General features: G+C 37.7%; 1 protein-coding gene across 1 annotated transcript; it reads right to left on the bottom strand.

The window, feature by feature from the left end:
- Positions 1-1,148: 1,148 nt before the first annotated feature.
- Positions 1,149-16,903, bottom strand: LOC130553165 (complement C3-like). Its single transcript, XM_057331946.1, has 40 exons — positions 16,833-16,903; positions 16,565-16,760; positions 15,886-16,051; positions 15,662-15,732; positions 15,091-15,179; positions 14,921-15,003; positions 14,746-14,833; positions 14,554-14,656; positions 13,832-13,952; positions 13,624-13,739; positions 13,367-13,513; positions 13,085-13,288; positions 12,798-12,989; positions 11,932-12,093; positions 11,721-11,850; positions 11,499-11,570; positions 10,853-11,047; positions 10,379-10,493; positions 9,980-10,062; positions 9,731-9,870; positions 9,420-9,641; positions 9,273-9,333; positions 9,004-9,090; positions 8,719-8,922; positions 8,522-8,600; positions 7,188-7,347; positions 6,803-6,898; positions 6,547-6,703; positions 6,277-6,440; positions 5,790-5,948; positions 5,622-5,681; positions 5,456-5,546; positions 5,326-5,374; positions 4,651-4,738; positions 4,461-4,550; positions 2,945-3,209; positions 2,773-2,853; positions 2,605-2,688; positions 2,245-2,380; positions 1,149-1,518 (listed from the first exon to the last, which is right to left on the bottom strand). Exons 2-40 carry the CDS (start codon positions 16,658-16,660, stop codon positions 1,377-1,379), a joined length of 4,848 nt encoding a protein of 1,615 aa, XP_057187929.1. The 5' UTR covers positions 16,661-16,760; positions 16,833-16,903; the 3' UTR covers positions 1,149-1,376.
- Between the last annotated feature and the right edge of the window lie 99 nt (positions 16,904-17,002).

The raw sequence follows: 17,002 nt of genomic DNA, 5'->3' as shown, positions 1-17,002 counted from the left end.
ATTACAACACAACAAAAACTTTTTAAATGTAACGATTGAGAAAAAGCTCTCAAAGTCAACTTCAAAGAGCGTGTCCTGTTAAGGGTTCACAGAACAACCTTTTGATGCTGGTTTCATGCGCATAACTATAACACAACCCATCATGTTGAAATTTGAACAGTTACATTACTTATTTTTTTAATAAATACATTTTTCTATTTCAACTTGAAGTGTGTTTAAAGTGTGTGACTGTGTGTCTTGCTGTGAATGCAGAACTAAAACTGGACTGCTGTAAAGTTGTTGCATGCATCCAAAATTAAGACTTTATGACGGTAGCATTCAGCTTCATCAGCCTCTAAAAAGACAATTAAGAAAACGATTCTTGATTACAATGACACAGAAATCCTGGGATGTTTCCACAAATGAACAGCATTTTAAATGTCAACATTTTTTCAATAAAACATAGAAGCTTTTAGCTTTGAATCACGCGCCTGATAACGAGAACTGTGTTTAGTGTTTTGAAAAATCTTGGTTTCAAATGGAGTGTAAAGCAGATAAATTCACTGCAGTTATGTACACTTGGTCGGAAATTAGTTATATGAGTGAAAGGATTCACTGAGCCTCGAGTACCACATTTTATTGTTATTGTAATAACAAGACATTCTGTGAAATTGATTTGAAAAAATATTTGTTTAAACATCCATAGCACATCTTTTGCCATAATTGTATAATAAATAAACAAAAAATTATCAAAAGGAATTGACCAATGTATATTCTTTGGATTCAGGATTTTTAATACTGTGCTATTTATTTTTAAGTATTTTATTAATAATAATATTAATAATTAGACACTATTATACCATTACTATGACTTTTTTTAATACTCTCCCAGTGTGTTTGTACGTTTAAAAAACTTGGACTGTGCTCCAGACATAGTTGTGTTTGGAGTGTAAACTGAAGTTCAGCTTTGAGAAGAATTCAAAGAGATTTGGCAAAAAAATAGCATCATATGCACAAATTGTATCGAGTCATTTATTGAGTTGCTTTGGCAACAAAATACACAACAGGATCAACACAAAATATGTTTTTAACTAATAGTTGTGCCATTTTCCTATCCGTTTTTTTTGTTCCAAAATGTCTTTTCTGTAAAGCTACTCTGCAACAATGCAAAACTGTAAAAAGTGCTAGAGAAATAAATTTGAGAATTGCTTTTAATGATTACTCTGAGATTCTAAACAAACAAACAAAATTAACCTCTGATTTGTAATTCTCAAAGTCACTGTTTGACTAAAATATTCTCCTTAAAAACAAATGAACTTTAAGCCATTGAAAGCACAGAAAGAGTATTTCTTAGAGAAAGTCAGATTTTCTTGAGTTAACACACAGTTGTCATATGCTTATGTAGTACATCCTGTATTGAAAAGGTCATGGCCTAGTTTAGAGAGTCCAATGTATTTTTGACTGTATTCTGGAGTTTGGCTCTCCTCTCTTGTGGGCCAGTACTCGATCCAGGTGTGCTCACCCAAGACGTACTGCCGGCTAAACAGATCAGAAAAAGAAAGACACAATTACCATCTACGTCTGTGTGAACATGTAAAACGTGACTCCTTTTCAATGTAAACAACACTCCATAAACCAACCAAAGCGAATCAAACACACTTACACACAGTAGTGGTCGACCGATATGAGTTTTTTAATGGCCGATGCCGAAAGCACTGTGGCCGACTGGCCGTTATAACACAAATGCAATTAAATGAGTAAATGGGAGACATACAGACAACTGGTGAAACTAAATGAACAATTATTGAGTATTACGTACCTAGTTAGTAACACACTTTAACACATGTTCCCCACATGACATTATATGAATTTTGGGCAGCTAAACATGGCTTAATATGAATAATATATAGCAATATATTATTATTACTTAATATACAATTTTTGTATCTGATCCACCTTACCCATTTTACTGTGGTCAGATTCGCTTAATAGGACTAGGTGTTACAATCCCACTATTTCAGCAGAGTTGAACATTACTATATTACATCACGTTACAATATTACATTACTAAGTGGCAAAGGCCAGCTTTACATCTTAGTGGCATTTTTACGAATTAAATACTAATGTGCTGTCTGGTGGCCAAAAAATAAGTTGTCCATTTGTAAAAATATATTTATATTATATAATTAAAAAATTCCAAATATCGGCCGATATATCGGCCACGCCAATATATCGGTCTGTCAGTAACACACAGTGAACACTTACCTGTTCCCTATGATCGGTATATCTATGAATTTGCCCATGATGAGATATGTCTTGTCTTTTTGCAGTCCCAACGTTTCTCTACAGTTAGGATGACTCATAAAGATTCTCTCACCCCCTTCAACACCCGCATCAGTGCCTATAAGATCAAATAGTTATTAGACAAACTTTTGTGCCGTGGTGTCATTCGATTATTATTCGACTATTTAACGTGTGTTGACAATACAGCAAAATATTTCTTTCGTAATTGTATGTACAGCTGCTTTGCAACAATGCAAAATTGTGAAATGAGCTATATAAATAACATTGAATTGAATTGAAAAGGATCCCCAGACATATAGACGAGAGAATGAAGATCCGTACCTTCTTTTAGGACATTCAGCACTTTCATTATATAGACGTCCGCGTGTACTGCCAGATCCATACGCTCCACTTTGACTTTATAAACTGGAAAACGTACATGCGTATTTCAAGCAGTTACACCAAAATTCAACTTTCCATAAGAGCTGAGAAACTCTAGTACGTGTTTACCATAATCCATGCCAGCTTCACAAGCTTTTTCCCATCGAGTCTCTTCGTCAACATTATGTTTTTTCTGGTAACTGCAGTTTTCTGTTTATTTGTGCGATAACACACACTTGTAAGGTCCCCCACCCCTGTTTATGAGTATATTAAATGAGTATACAGTAGTTGAAAGCAATACCTTCAGCACACTGGCATACATCTCCCTGACACAGTCTGAGTAGAGTGCCATCTTGTCTTCCAGGGTGGTAGTACTTTGTACAGCGTTTGTCTGAGAAAACACAAGAGTTCAATAAAAGAGAACACTCTCTGTCTCTCTCTGTGTGGGTCAATCTCTCACCTGGTTCGTAATATTGATAGACGGTGACTCCAGCAGGCTGCAGCAAACCTACTTGATTAATCTTGTGCATTCTGAAGACAATTCTTTCGATTTCTTTATGAGAAACCTTGGGACACAAGTTTTTAAAATGATAGTAGTTCAGTTTTGTGAGTGATGAAAATAACAGTGGACTTAAAGGTGCTGTGAGTAATTTTTGGAGGATCTATTGACAGAAATGCAATATAATATACGTACATAACTATGTGTTCAGAGGTGTATAAAGACTTTACATAATGAAGTGTTATGTTTTTATTATCTTAGAATGAGCTATTTCTATCGACATATGCCGAAGGTCCGCTTGCGTAGAAATCACCATGTCGTTTCTACAGTAGCCCTAAATGGACAAACTGCTCTACAGAACGCGTTTCGTAATTACGTTATTTCTTTCGGCAAAGAAGCGAAAACATGACGACATCTTAGCCTTGTGTCAGCTACCGTAGTCCAGCTACCACTAGATGCTGCTAAAATCTACTTTAGCACTTACACATACAAATATATGTGATATGTGACTCTGGACATCAGTAAATGTACAAGTGAGCCGATCATTTTTTATGAATTCAAAAGCGAAGCCTCACGTTCCTCGCTCTAGATTACTCACGGGATTATTTGTTTTCACGTCACTTGTGCAGATAAAAACATCGAATGACGAGGAGTGTCTTCGCGCATCCGTACATGTCAGACCATACGTGACAATAAGCTCCTTGCGCGAATATCCCACTCGAGTTGAACATTTTCAACTTGCGTGGAAGACGCAACTGAGGCAAATATCGCACACTTGTGGCCTTCACGTTGCGATTTTGCATCCATTCGCATCTTTGCATTGACTTTTTATTTATTTGCGCAAGTAAATTTGATACAGTGCATTCGTTTTGTATATAATTTCAGCTTTAGGAGTGCTTTCTGGTTCTTTTTTATTTGCCTTTATTTCTGTAGTACAGTGGGAGAAAGGACAGGAAGCAAGTGGGAGAGAGAAGGGGGGCGGGATCGCAAAAGGCCGAAGCGCAAATGCGGCACATGTCGGCTCAAACGTCTGGTTTCTTTTTTAAACACTATTTAAGAAATTGAAAATATAATTTACTTTTATATGGGTGTGCAAAAAAGAAAACATTTGCTCCTGGCACGTTTGGTCGACTCTATGGACGTTCCATTTATTTGAAAGTTTGAGAAATAAAATATGGTAAAGAGGCAAGGAGCTCTTCATAGGTGTAAAGTTATAAAAACATATATGTCTAATATATAATATCATTTGGGCATAAACCAAAACACATGGTTTCTGTGCAAAAACGAAATGTCATTTTCGACAGTAGAAGTGCGATACCTTATTCAAGTAGATGATGAGAGATCCTCGTTCTGAGAGCTTCTTGTCCAGCTCAAATTTTTGAATGACTCTGTCCTTACTTAAGACTAACTGAAACATAAGAAATATTCAGCACAAAACATAATTATAAACTGCTTTATAGGAATTTTTCTGTACAGCTGCACAGCATCACTGTTCTTCATGAAAGTACCTCTGTGAGATCTCTTTCATCCGCTATGAACCCTGTCAGTAAACCCACATCCAGAATACTCATGGTGGCATCTGTATCCCTTTGGTAGCTGTCAAGAAAAATAAAAAGGAGCTCTAGGGATGCACAGATGTGTAAATTTTGGCCGTTAACGATAACTGATTATTCTTTATGTTGGAGGCCGATAACCGGTATATTGGCTAATATATATTATATTAATATCATTTTAACTGAGCAGCGTGCACCTTAAGTGGTTCAACCAAGGAAATGATTCATAATTTATCGGCTTTAAAACATCGGCCTGCCTTTAATTATCGGGCCAATACCGATTTATCAGCTAATACGATATGGCCGATAGGGGTCAAGCCCCAAAGTGTATTGTCTTCTAAATGCTTTTACCAATGTTTTCAAATCTGCTTTTCAAAAACCTTTTAGTCTCTGTAGGGCTTGACCCCGTAGTCGCTGCTTGCAGCTATATTTGATGAATTGTTTTATTAACAATTAAAAAAAACTTTTTTATAAACACTAAATACATTTCCAAGAGTGCATGTAGACAAAATAATTTTGTCTAAATAATGACATAATTGCACATTTTATTTCAATTAAACACATTTACGTCACCCACATTTTTATATATTTTTTAAGTAACTTCATACACATTTCAATGGGTTTACTTACAAGAATTCCAAAGTAAGTGTGTAACTTTCAAGGGCTCCAACGTAACTTACTGTATAGAATAAAGACATGAAAATTCTGAAAGGCTATATAAATATAAATGTATGAAATAAGCATTCTTTGTCAAACCTACCTTCATGATCTTGTGCGATTTTAACAGTTAGATCAAACTGGTTACAGTTGTTAACATTGTCAGCGGGTTTGGCGTAGTACAGCCTGAGCACCTGAAAACAGACCCAGGTAACACGCGTCACACACTCATATAAACATTTATGTGATGACTGTACATGTCAACTTACTGAGAGAGTGGCTGTTCCAGTTCCTTTAGCCGTTATGTTGAAGTCCTTGTTGAGATCAGTCTGTTCGGTGTAGACGGAAAGTTATATATAGACTAGATGGCTAAAAATCGTTTTTTATATAAATATAAACAGAATTAGACAGCTGGGGTTAGTCAGGTGAATTCTCACCTTGTCCGACCGCGTCACATGCACATTGTGTTGATTGAAACTCCATTTGATCGAGTTGCTTCTTTCAGCCAAAGACAGCTCCACGTCCAGTCTGAAATCTTGGGTTTTCCTCGCTTGTGTACGGTATTCGGCTATCGCCTGGAACACCATGATGGTCGCCTACAACAGACAAATGAGTAACACACAGTGTGTAAAGAGTCGGCACATGTGTATCGTTGGGTTGTTGCCCTGAAAGCACACGTACATCTGGCAGATGCCTATTTTACATCTGCAATACATAGTTTGCTCGTCTCCAATACGTCTCAGAGACGTCTGCTGTCAGATGTCATATAGACGTCTAGGAGCCGTCTGTAAGATGTTTATGATTTAGAATGGATGTAAAACTGCTGTTTCTAAGATGTTTACCAGATGTTTTTTACACAGCAGATGTTTTCCAGATCTTTAGCAGACATATTAGATACGTACGTGTGCTAGCTGGGTGGTTCACCTGTGTGGTTGCATAACCGCCATAGTTAGATTGTTGTCTGGCCAGCCAGTGCACGGCTTCTCCTGCTTTGACGTATTCTTTTGCTTTCACGAGGGCCAGCACGGCATAGGCTGTGGCCTCCAGAGAGTGATAATGTTGTCCCAGGACAATCCAAGCAGTGCCGGCTGTTTGTAAGATGCAGTAATGTCCGAGCGGAAACACATTTAATTTTAAATGTTTGACGATGTAAAAACACTTTATATTTTGGGATCTTGTTGTAACACTACTGACCTTCCTGTTTAGTGGAGTGCTTCATCAACACATCTTTATTGAGTTTGTTGGCGTTGGCCATAGCGTAGGACGTCATAGCAACAGCGTAAGGATTGGTCAGTTTCTGAAGTTTACCTTCCAGATAGCCTTCAGCCTTTCTCATACTGTTAAGCATACTCTGAATAAAGAGGTGAAAATGAACAGATTTAAAAGTAAATTCCGGTGTACTGAATTACATTTTTTTCAAAAGTGCACGTGGAGAAAGAGTTGAACTCACACCAACTGATCTGGCACAAATCTCGCTGCCCTCCTGCATGGCGATCAGAACAAACGCAGTCAGAGAAGCTTCTCCATCTTTCCCACGTACATCACCCTGAATCAAAGCACAAACATCAACTGTGTGTGTGTATGTCTTTTTTTACTTCATCATAGCACTGAACGTTTTTCTGAGGTTCGTTGAAAATCAAATGTGAATTTGATCACTCTTTCAGCTACACAGAAAATAAAACTTTTCAAACTCAAGACATTTATAGACCTGAATTCAAGAAAGTCTAGCGACTACATCACAATTCATGTTCAGAATCTCTTTAGGTATTTTAAAAGAAATGTTGCGCATCTGAAAAACAAAACAAAAGGTCCACTAGTGATAAAGTTCAACTCACGCCCATGTTTATTGTGAATATAGGCTGATCGTCTTTGAAAGATCCGTCTGGCAGTTGTTTGTTGAGCACCAGCCACTTGAGGGCGCTGCAGAGCACATCTTCATTTACAGCAATATAGTCTGTGGCCATAGCAAAAACCTTAGCCACATATGCCGTCAACCTTTAACAGAGAGACAAAAATAGACGCAAAAGCAGAACAAAATAATATTAAACACAGAATAATGTTAAAAAAACAGTTTGACGGCAACACGGGACAATGACGGTCATGATCATTCATCATATAGTATGGAAGCCCGTTTCCGCCAGGGTTGGGATTTTTTTAGATTTAATAAGTCATTATTATGACTTAGTATCTCAAAATAATGAGAAACTAAGTCAAAATTTTGACTTAGTAACTCATATTAATGACTTAGTAACTCATATTAATGACTTAGTATCTCATAATAATGACTTAGTATCTCATAATAATGAGAAACTAAGTCGAAATTTTGACTTAGTAACTCAAAATAATGAGAATCTTTCTCATAATAATGACTTAAAAATCTCAAAATAATGAGAAACTAAGTAAAAATTTCGACTTAGTAACTCATAATAATGACTTAGTATCTCGTAATAATGACTTAGTTATTAAGTCAAAATTTCGACATTATTTTGAGATACTTAGTAACTCGTAACTTGGTTATTAAGTCGAAATTTCGACTTAGTATCTCATAATAATGACTTAGTATCTCATAATAATGACTTAGTATCTCATAATAATGAGAAACTAAGTCGAAATTTCGACTTAGTAACTCATAATAATGACTTAGTATCTCATAATAATGACTTAGTATCTCATAATAATGACTTAGTATCTCATAATAATGAGAAACTAAGTCGAAATTTTGACTTAGTAACTCAAAATAATGAGAAACTTTCTCATAATAATGACTTAGTTATTAAGTCAAAATTTCGACATTATTTTGAGATACTTAGTAACTCGTAATAATGACTTAGTTATTAAGTCGAAATTTCGACTTAAGTATCTCAAAATAATGTCGAAATTTTGACTTAATAACCAAGTCATTATTACGAGATACTAAGTCATTATTATGAGTTACTAAGTCGAAATTTTGACTTAGTTTCTCATTATTTTGAGATACTTAAGTCATTATTATGAGAAAGTTTCTCATTATTTTGAGTTACGAAGTTGAAATTTCGAAATAAGTCGACAAAGTCATAAAATCTAAAAACATTCCAACCCTGGCGGAAACGGGCTTCCATAATATAGGCTAGCTTTTACAAGTTAAATAAAACATAAGTGTCGGTAGTTTCTGTTAGTAAAATGATGTTACCATGTGCCGCTCTTTGAATGTGACCAGGCACCAAATGACCCATCATCAGGTTTACGGTAACTTAACTGCTTCTGATAACCTTATGACGAAAAAAGACAGATAAGCGCAGAAACATGTTATTTCTCCGTTCCAATCTGAGATCTTGAAAAACATCAACTTTTAATTTCAAGTTTCAGATTGTTTGTTCGTGTTTGGACCTGTGTTGATGTGTTGAATGGCTTCTGTGCGGCGCTCCGGGCCGACCTTGTCCCACTGATTGGTGCTGTCCAGATAATGAGTGGCAATGAGAGGTAGAGTCATGTGCATGACGTTTTGCTCTCCGCACCCGCCGGGCTGGTAAATGAGTCGACCCATGAAATCTCCACTGATGGCCTGGTCAACCGTCTGAGTGATGTCATCCCCTGGCGGCAAGACAAGACTAAATGCAAAGAATTCGATCCAACCGGAACTAACCGTTTTATGAAATCAACACTTTTCACTACCAGATACTGAGACGAACACTTTAGCAGGTGTGTCTGGAATCCAATCGGACGGCTTGTCAGCTCTAATTTGTACGCGCTGTTCTCCACCTGTTCCAGATGAGATGAAGAGGAAGGGTGATGACTCGTGTACCGATCACAGGAAGGACATCTTAAGAGTAGCTCATTTCATTTTGTACAAAGCTATAGCCAAGCGAGATGCTTCGGCCGGGAGCCTATCTTTATAATCTTGATTGACTGGAATTGTTTATGTGGTTCACTGTAATTCTCACCCGTCTCGGCGGGATTGAGCTCAATATTTTTCACTGTTTCATTGCGTAGCACACCTTCAGACTGAATGGAAACAGAAAGAACGATCAGAAGGCCAAATCTCATCTATGACCTAAACAACACTGAAACACAATTGCACTCAGACTTACCACCACCTTCAGTTCTTTTTTCACTCCATCTGTAAAGTCGAATGCGGCAGCCTTCACCTCGATCATGTAAATGTTGTTCTCGCCACTCAACATCATGGGAATGATCACATATGAAACCGATCTGCTAGAAAAGGGTTGGACTTCGACCGTGGTTTTGTATTTACCCTTCTTACTGGCAGCACTGCAAACGCCTACTGTCTCCACAAACTCCACACGCACTTTCTGAAAAAAAGACAGTGGAGGAAAACTATTAGCAGATATGCTTGAAGTCACTATTTGACTTGTGCGTAGACTGTTGCCTATGAAATGACCTTCATGTGCTGAGGGGTGTAATTGTGAATGATGGCTTTGACTTCCAGCTGCTCGTTGCGAACGGCTGAGTAGGGCACCTTGAGGTCGATGAAAAACTTCTTAAAAACCACCATCTCCAGAGGATCTGCCACACAGATACCTTCGGGGAGAATACGGAAGAGGAGGATGTTATGATGTGGCGGGATCGTTTTTGCTTTGAAGCCTCGGCTGTTTTACAATCCATCGCAAAATCAAGATCTTCAACTCACCGTGCGTGTCTGACACGCTGATGGCTAAGATTTGCCAGGTAGTGATGGAGTCTTTCAGATACATGGTCTTTTCTGGTGTTACGCTGCAATGTGAGGAAATGACACGGAAACATCTGAAACGTTTAAATACTCCCTCATACCTCAGTAACTTCGTTTTGTATTCAAATAAAAATTATAACATTCATAAATTTGTGTCCAGACTCTAGGGCTGTTCAACGTTTAATCACGATTAAACGCACCCAGAACGAACACATACATGTATATATTTAGGAAATATCTGCGTGAAAATATTTACAGTACCTATATTTAAATGATATGCCTGCGTAATAGTTTGAGAGATACTGGTTGACTTAAAATTTCAGTTCATTTGCTTGATGGAAGTTTTTTTGGCGAACTCACCAGGTTTTACTTCCACATTGTGGCACATCCACCTCATCCCAAAACCAGCTCTCAGGAAAGACTGACCGTGAAACAATGTCATCAGAATCGGTCAAATAATCATCATCTTCATCACCTGTTAAAAGTTTAACCAGACATGTGCAATTACTATTGTTTAATGTTACTTTATTCAATGCAGAAATTACATGTTTTATTGTGTTTTGGGTTGCTTGGGTGCATACACTCTTGGAAATGTATTTGATGTTTATTAAAAAGTTTTTTTTAATTGTTAATAAAACAATTCATCAAATATAGCTGCAAGCAGCGACTACGGGTTCAAGCCCTACAAAGACTAAAAAGTTTTTGAAAAGCAGATTTGAAAACATTGGTAAAAGCATTTAGAAGACAATACACTTTGGGGCTTGACCCCTAAATATATGAGAGAAATCAATATGTCTGGGCTTTGCAACTAAAAGCAGACTTCATGTTACTTACTGCGAGCCAGAACCATCTCTGCCTCTCCAAACTTCTGTCTGCTATTTTTCATCTCATTGCAGCAGTGTAAGAAGGCCTGGACACACTCCTGTCCGTCATCAATGTACGTGGCTCTTCGTTCACAGGTGTAGCCGAGTTTATTGTCTCTCATTCCATCGACACAGCACTTCTTCACATCGCCAGAGTATTTACCAGCTGACAACACAAAAGCAGAGCAATGAGAAGAGTAGAAGAATAAATACACTGATAGCCAAAAAGATCTTACATTCAAGATCCTCTAGCAGCCCCAAACATAAATTTGGAATAGGAATATATACTGTATAAACCTAAATGTAAACATGAAGATAAACACATGGAAGGTATAAAGACAAAAATGTGATCTAATTATGATGGGCATTGTACCAGAGACATAATGTTGGAGACATAAAATTCTGAGTTTGTAAAAGAACACAGCGCCCAGAGGATCTGTTCTTGTGCACAACCTCTTTTCCAAAAAAGTTGGGACACTGTGTAAAATGTTAATGAATTTTGAATGTTGTTCCATTCGTGTTGAGGTATGCAAATCATTGCATTCTGTTTTATATACATTTCACCAACTCGAAGGCAAAAATCTGTATGTGTCCATTGTGTAAGTCCAGCTCCTTACACAGTGTAGTGGTGACCTGCAAAAGATCCCCAGCTCTCCGTCTTCTCTGTGGAGCAGCGGGACAATCAAGCACTAGAGGATGACAAAATCACACAAAGAAAACACAAGACATGTCAAGGACAACCACCTTGCAACCCTCATTGGTGATGGTGACCAAAGAGAGAAGAAAAACAGAACAGACTGGTGTTTTTATTTGTTGGAAGAGCTGAACCATTCAGGTACTTGTTCTGGTGTTGGTTCCTCCAGCGGTGCTGGACTCAAACATCAGACCAGCGTCATAGAAAACCCCCATTCTGTCTCTTCCACTGCCCGCTGTACAACCTGTGTCATGTTTCTCGATCACGTCCCAGATCTACAGACAGCAAACCAGTTGTCAAAGTTATAGAAGAAAAACGTAATGTTTTTAATATGTGGCCTGATGATGTTTAGTCACCTTCGACTGTGTGAGTCTGTTCTTGTTGAGGACATGCACAGCCTTGTCAACCACCACCAGCCCAACTTTAGCTCTGGGATCTCCAGTTATTTGCATGTTGACCGCGTCATGTGGACTTCTATAATTCTGTTCGTAATTGTCGTCTTTCAGCTGAATTTTAAGCTGTTATGAGACACAGAGACAGAGAATGAATCATTTACGCTAAGACACTCAGACTGGAGGAAAATAGCGAAACAAATGAAATAACGCTCAACTAAAACCTTTGAAATTGTGTTCCTTGATTCAGCAGATCACAGTAAACCTAAATTAAACATTTATCCAGGCGCGACAATTAAAAGTGATATTATTATACTAATATAATTAATATACTAATATATGAAACAATTGTGTTATCATTTACTTGTCATTACTCAATTACTCTTGTCATTTCAAACTTGTATGACTCTCTTTTTTTCTGCAGAACAGAGAAGATATTTTAAAGTATGTTGGTAACTGAACAACCGCGCTACCCAATCATCGGTTACCAACATTCTTCAAAATATCTTATTTTGTGTTCAGTCAGAAAGACAAGAGGGTGAGTAAAGGATGACAAAATTTTAGCTTTTATTAAGCTTTTATTCTGTATGCGATTAATCGTTGAACAGCTATATCAAATACTCTACGCAAGTGAAATAAATAAAATATAAATCCTTAAATTTAATAATAACTTGTAATGTACAAAAATTGGCAATGTAATATTATAAATTCACATGACTCCAATGTTTAATTATAGAAAGTCTGTTGTATCATTAACCGTAAAATCACAGTACGATACTGTATTTAACTGTAAAAGTAATGCACTCGTTATTTGGTGATGGATTACTCACTGTTCCCATGCACGTGTCCTTCACATCAACCCAGACGGAGTCGGACACCACCTCATCCGATCCCACGTGATAATAAGCCACTATGCGAAAAGACGGAACCATGTCTTTGGTCACAGTTAGAGGCACAATGATTAGAGACCGTCCTAGTCTCTTCTCTCTTCCTACGCTCACAATCTGCCCCTTACTGATGATCTGAAAATACAATGAGTAACACTTGAGCATTCCTACAGTCTCAAACGCAAAATTGTAACAGCGCATGTGCGTTAACATGCTGTTACTTCTCTCACCATGTACGTGTAATCGTGATTTGTGACCATTGAACCTGTTGGTATGTTCAGACTGACTTTCCTTTCATCACCGATCTCCAACTCGGCAGCATCAATGCCGATGTGCAGGTAGTTTTTAGAGTTGCCTTGGGGTTTGTAGGCGTGAGCCGTCATCTTTTTCACCGCCTGCTGTTTATCTTCTAATTGTGGATCTTTGGTCTCCACCTGAAAAATAAATCAACAAACAACTGTAAATATGCAGTTAATTTTTCAGTTTATGTTAGTTGGAGAGGCAGGTCTTACTGTGATGTCCAGTGTCGAAGCATCTCCCTTAACCTCTACGGGGATCTTCGCAATGCCATTGGCTTTTGTTTGACGTCTGAATCCTCCAGGGTTGACCTCCAATAGCACATTTTCAGAAGGCGTCTGGTCAGGATTTGTCACGTAAACCTTTTACGAAACCCAGGCAAAAGAAATAATCGAACAAATACAGTATATAAAAATAATGACGAACAATGCAGTTCTTTATCATGCCTCGGCATTTTAGTCTAGATTTATACCGAGACGTCAAAGGGCATTCCAGGTTTGAAGAATTGAGGTGTTCTCTTGAAGTGGATGGTGTACGGTGACGTCACAATCTGAATGCCTCTCTTTTGTGCTTCCACCATTTCACTGCCTGAAACACACACACATCATTATGTCAACAGTATATAGACACATACACGTAAACTTAATAAACAACAGATAAACAGAGTGTGTTGACCTCACCGGTCTCTGTTAAAACGCTGACCGAAACAAAGATTGATTTCCCAACCAGCTCGTCGATGTTTGGAAAGGTTTCAAGAATCATTTTCCTGGTCAGAGTAGCGCTTCCTTTACCTTTAACTATCTGAAAAAGATATTTGCGTTCTAATGTAAACTCACACAAACCACATGGACAGTGCATGTTTATCGATAAGATCTATTTTATGTGTTGTGTTGCAGTGACATGGTCTTCAAGTTAAGCAATTTATGCGGTTTGGGCGCAGGCAATATTTACAGAGGGATGACTTGAATTTGACCTATGTTGGAAGGTTTTGTTTTTAAATAGCTAACGCAGTTAGCTATTTAACGGGGGGGCCGGGGCCCACAAGGGGACCCCAGCTGACTTCCAAGGGAGCCTCAAGATGACCAATATTTAAAAAATGAGACAAAATTAGCGTTGAAATGCATTTACAAACAAGATATTTCTTATTATTTGGCAAATTTATATAATGAATAAACATTTTTCCAGTTAATGTTAAGCTGTAAAATATTTTATTGGGAAGAAATTGGGTGGAGGGGGGCCTTTAAATATTGTTGAATACAATGGGGGGCCTTGGAGTCAAAAAGGTTGAGAACCCATGAGCTAACGTGAATTTGTATTGCTTTTACTGCCCATCACGGCTTGTTCAATCAGCTTTATGAATCAATTAGGCAAAAGGTATTGTTGTTATTGAGAGAAAGCTCACCGGAACCCTCTGCAGTGAGTCAGGGATGCTCAACTTTCTCTCTTCGTCCATGATGCCAAATATCACATACGCTTGTCCCTCTACCTTCTGCCCAAACAGGTACCTACATAAAAAATAAAGCTTCCATCTCACGTCACAAGTTTTTGTTGTTCATACGGTATTTTGTACTTTATAAAGACAAATTCCTTTTACTTGGCAGTAATGTCGACTGTTAGACGGTCTTCGCCCACATAGAAGTACGATTTGCTGAGTGATAATGTGGCTTCGATAGTTGGAAGCACTACAAACCAAAACCACACTCACATTATTTGGGGTTTTCGAAGTTATCTATTGCCCAACACAATGGTTTTGTTGACACACGTCTCACCGTATTCTTTGACCTCAAAGTCTGCAGTGAAGGTCTTCTGTGGGGTGTTTGAGTACCGTGTGACCACCTTCCAGATTCCAGGACTTAAAACATAAACATGTCGGATTTTATAACATTAAAACAAACATCAGATCGTACTGTAAATGGAGATGGTCAAAGAGTCAACACACCTGGCAATCTCGGGGATTGGGTATATTTTAGGCTTCATTCCTCGCTCTGGATAAACCGTCTCTGAATGAATGGTGATACCTTGTGGATTCTTAAAACATACGGACATAAACTAATCTGAAAACACAATCTTAACAGAGAAGAGAGCTTCATTGACTTTTGGAAAATAAATAAAGTTGACAGTGCAGAAAAAGTCACACTGTAACTTTTTTTAAATTGCTGGAAAATCTCTAGATAGAAGTGATCTAAAAACATACTGTACTGTATATTCTGTTTTCCCGAAACAAAACAAAGCCCTTCGTGTGCTTGAAGCTGCATATTTTTTTACAGATTCAAAAAAGCAATATAAGCCAGACAAGTTTAGTCGTATACTTTTTAATACTTCTTTAATTCTAAATATCAGATCCTTTTATCTCTTATGTTTGTCCAACATTTTCTCTTTCACCGGTTTAAAGCCTAATAACTAAAAAACAAAAAATCGGGATTGCACACAGAATCTGGAGGAGATAAATAACTCTGTTTACTCATTGAAGTGACATGAATGAGGCTCGGTGTTTTGTCATTTGGCCGTACCGTGATTTCCACTGAGATGTCAGACGTGCTGATACGCAGGTTTGGAGTCAGAGAGAAAATCCTGTATTTAACTGCAAAAGAGAGTAAGTGAAAACTTTTTGTTTGTTTTTTTATCTTTTCTCTTAGTTGAAATTACATTAAAAATATCTAAATAATTGTGGCTTAATATGTTTGACATGCTCTGTCCAATTGCTATCTTAGTCTGAAGATTATGTGTATCTCACCTGTGCTGTCGGGTGTGTAGATGGGTTTGTCTGTCTGTACAAATATATATCCAGACTGGAATGACACCATGACCACTTTCTCCAGGGTTTTAGTAGGAAATTGAGCCTGTAAATACACAAACTGCTTCTCCACATCTCTCTGGAAATTCTTTTCGTCGGCAGGAATCTACACGGCAAGGTCAAAATAGCAAAGAATAAAAACAAAAGCATTTTAAAAGTTCAACATCATTTACAAAACTTGTTTTAGTGCCGTGACAAAACACTGACTATGTTCATATTTGTGACCCTGGACCACAACACCAGTCATGGGTAGCACTGGAACTTTTTGGGGCATAACCAAAAAAACATTGTATGCGTAAAAATTATCGATTTTTCTTTTATGCCAAAAATCATTTGGATATTAAGGAAAGATCAAGTTCCATTATGATATTTTGTAAATTTTCTACCGTGTATATTTTAAAACGTAATTTTTGTGAGTAATATACTTAATTTGGACAACTTTAAAGGCGATTTTCTCATTGTTTTAATTTTTTTGCACCCTCAGATTCCAGAGTTTTAAATAGTTGTATCTCGGACAAATATTGTCCGATCCCAACAAATCATGCATCAATGGCTTATTTATTCAGCTTTCAGATGATGTACTGTATAAATCTCAATTTTGAAAAATCTGTCGTCTCACCTTTATGTCTGTAAGGACCTGGAAGTTATTTTCCCTGGTCAGGAACACAGTTTTACGCAGCAGATCATTGCTTTTGGTTGGGAAGTTTTTCACCATGATGTTCACACTCAAATCTCCTCCATCATAATCCTGAGCCTCCACGAACACGTTCTCTGAGGAACCCACCCTCAGCTAGTTAGGAGCCGTCAGAACGAATCTGAGAAGATAAAATCACATTGTTTTAAATATAATCTATAATCTATGAGTTGAGAGTGTTTTGAATACTCACAGCGGGTCACATGATGTGAGGAGAGGTGAAGAGAGAAGAACAACCGTCGACCACAGCAGGTGCACATTCATCCTGACTGTCTGTCTGTCTGTCTGTTACTGCAGCTTGTTGAATTTATACTCTCTCTCTCTCTCTCTCTCTCTCTCCCTCTCTCTCTCTCTCTCTCTCTC

This window comes from Triplophysa rosa, linkage group LG4 (assembly GCF_024868665.1).
Source record: "Triplophysa rosa linkage group LG4, Trosa_1v2, whole genome shotgun sequence".
Taxonomy (NCBI): Eukaryota; Metazoa; Chordata; class Actinopteri; order Cypriniformes; family Nemacheilidae; genus Triplophysa; species Triplophysa rosa.
The sequence above is the reverse complement of the archived record's forward strand: the minus strand, read 5'-3'. Positions and strand labels throughout refer to the sequence as shown.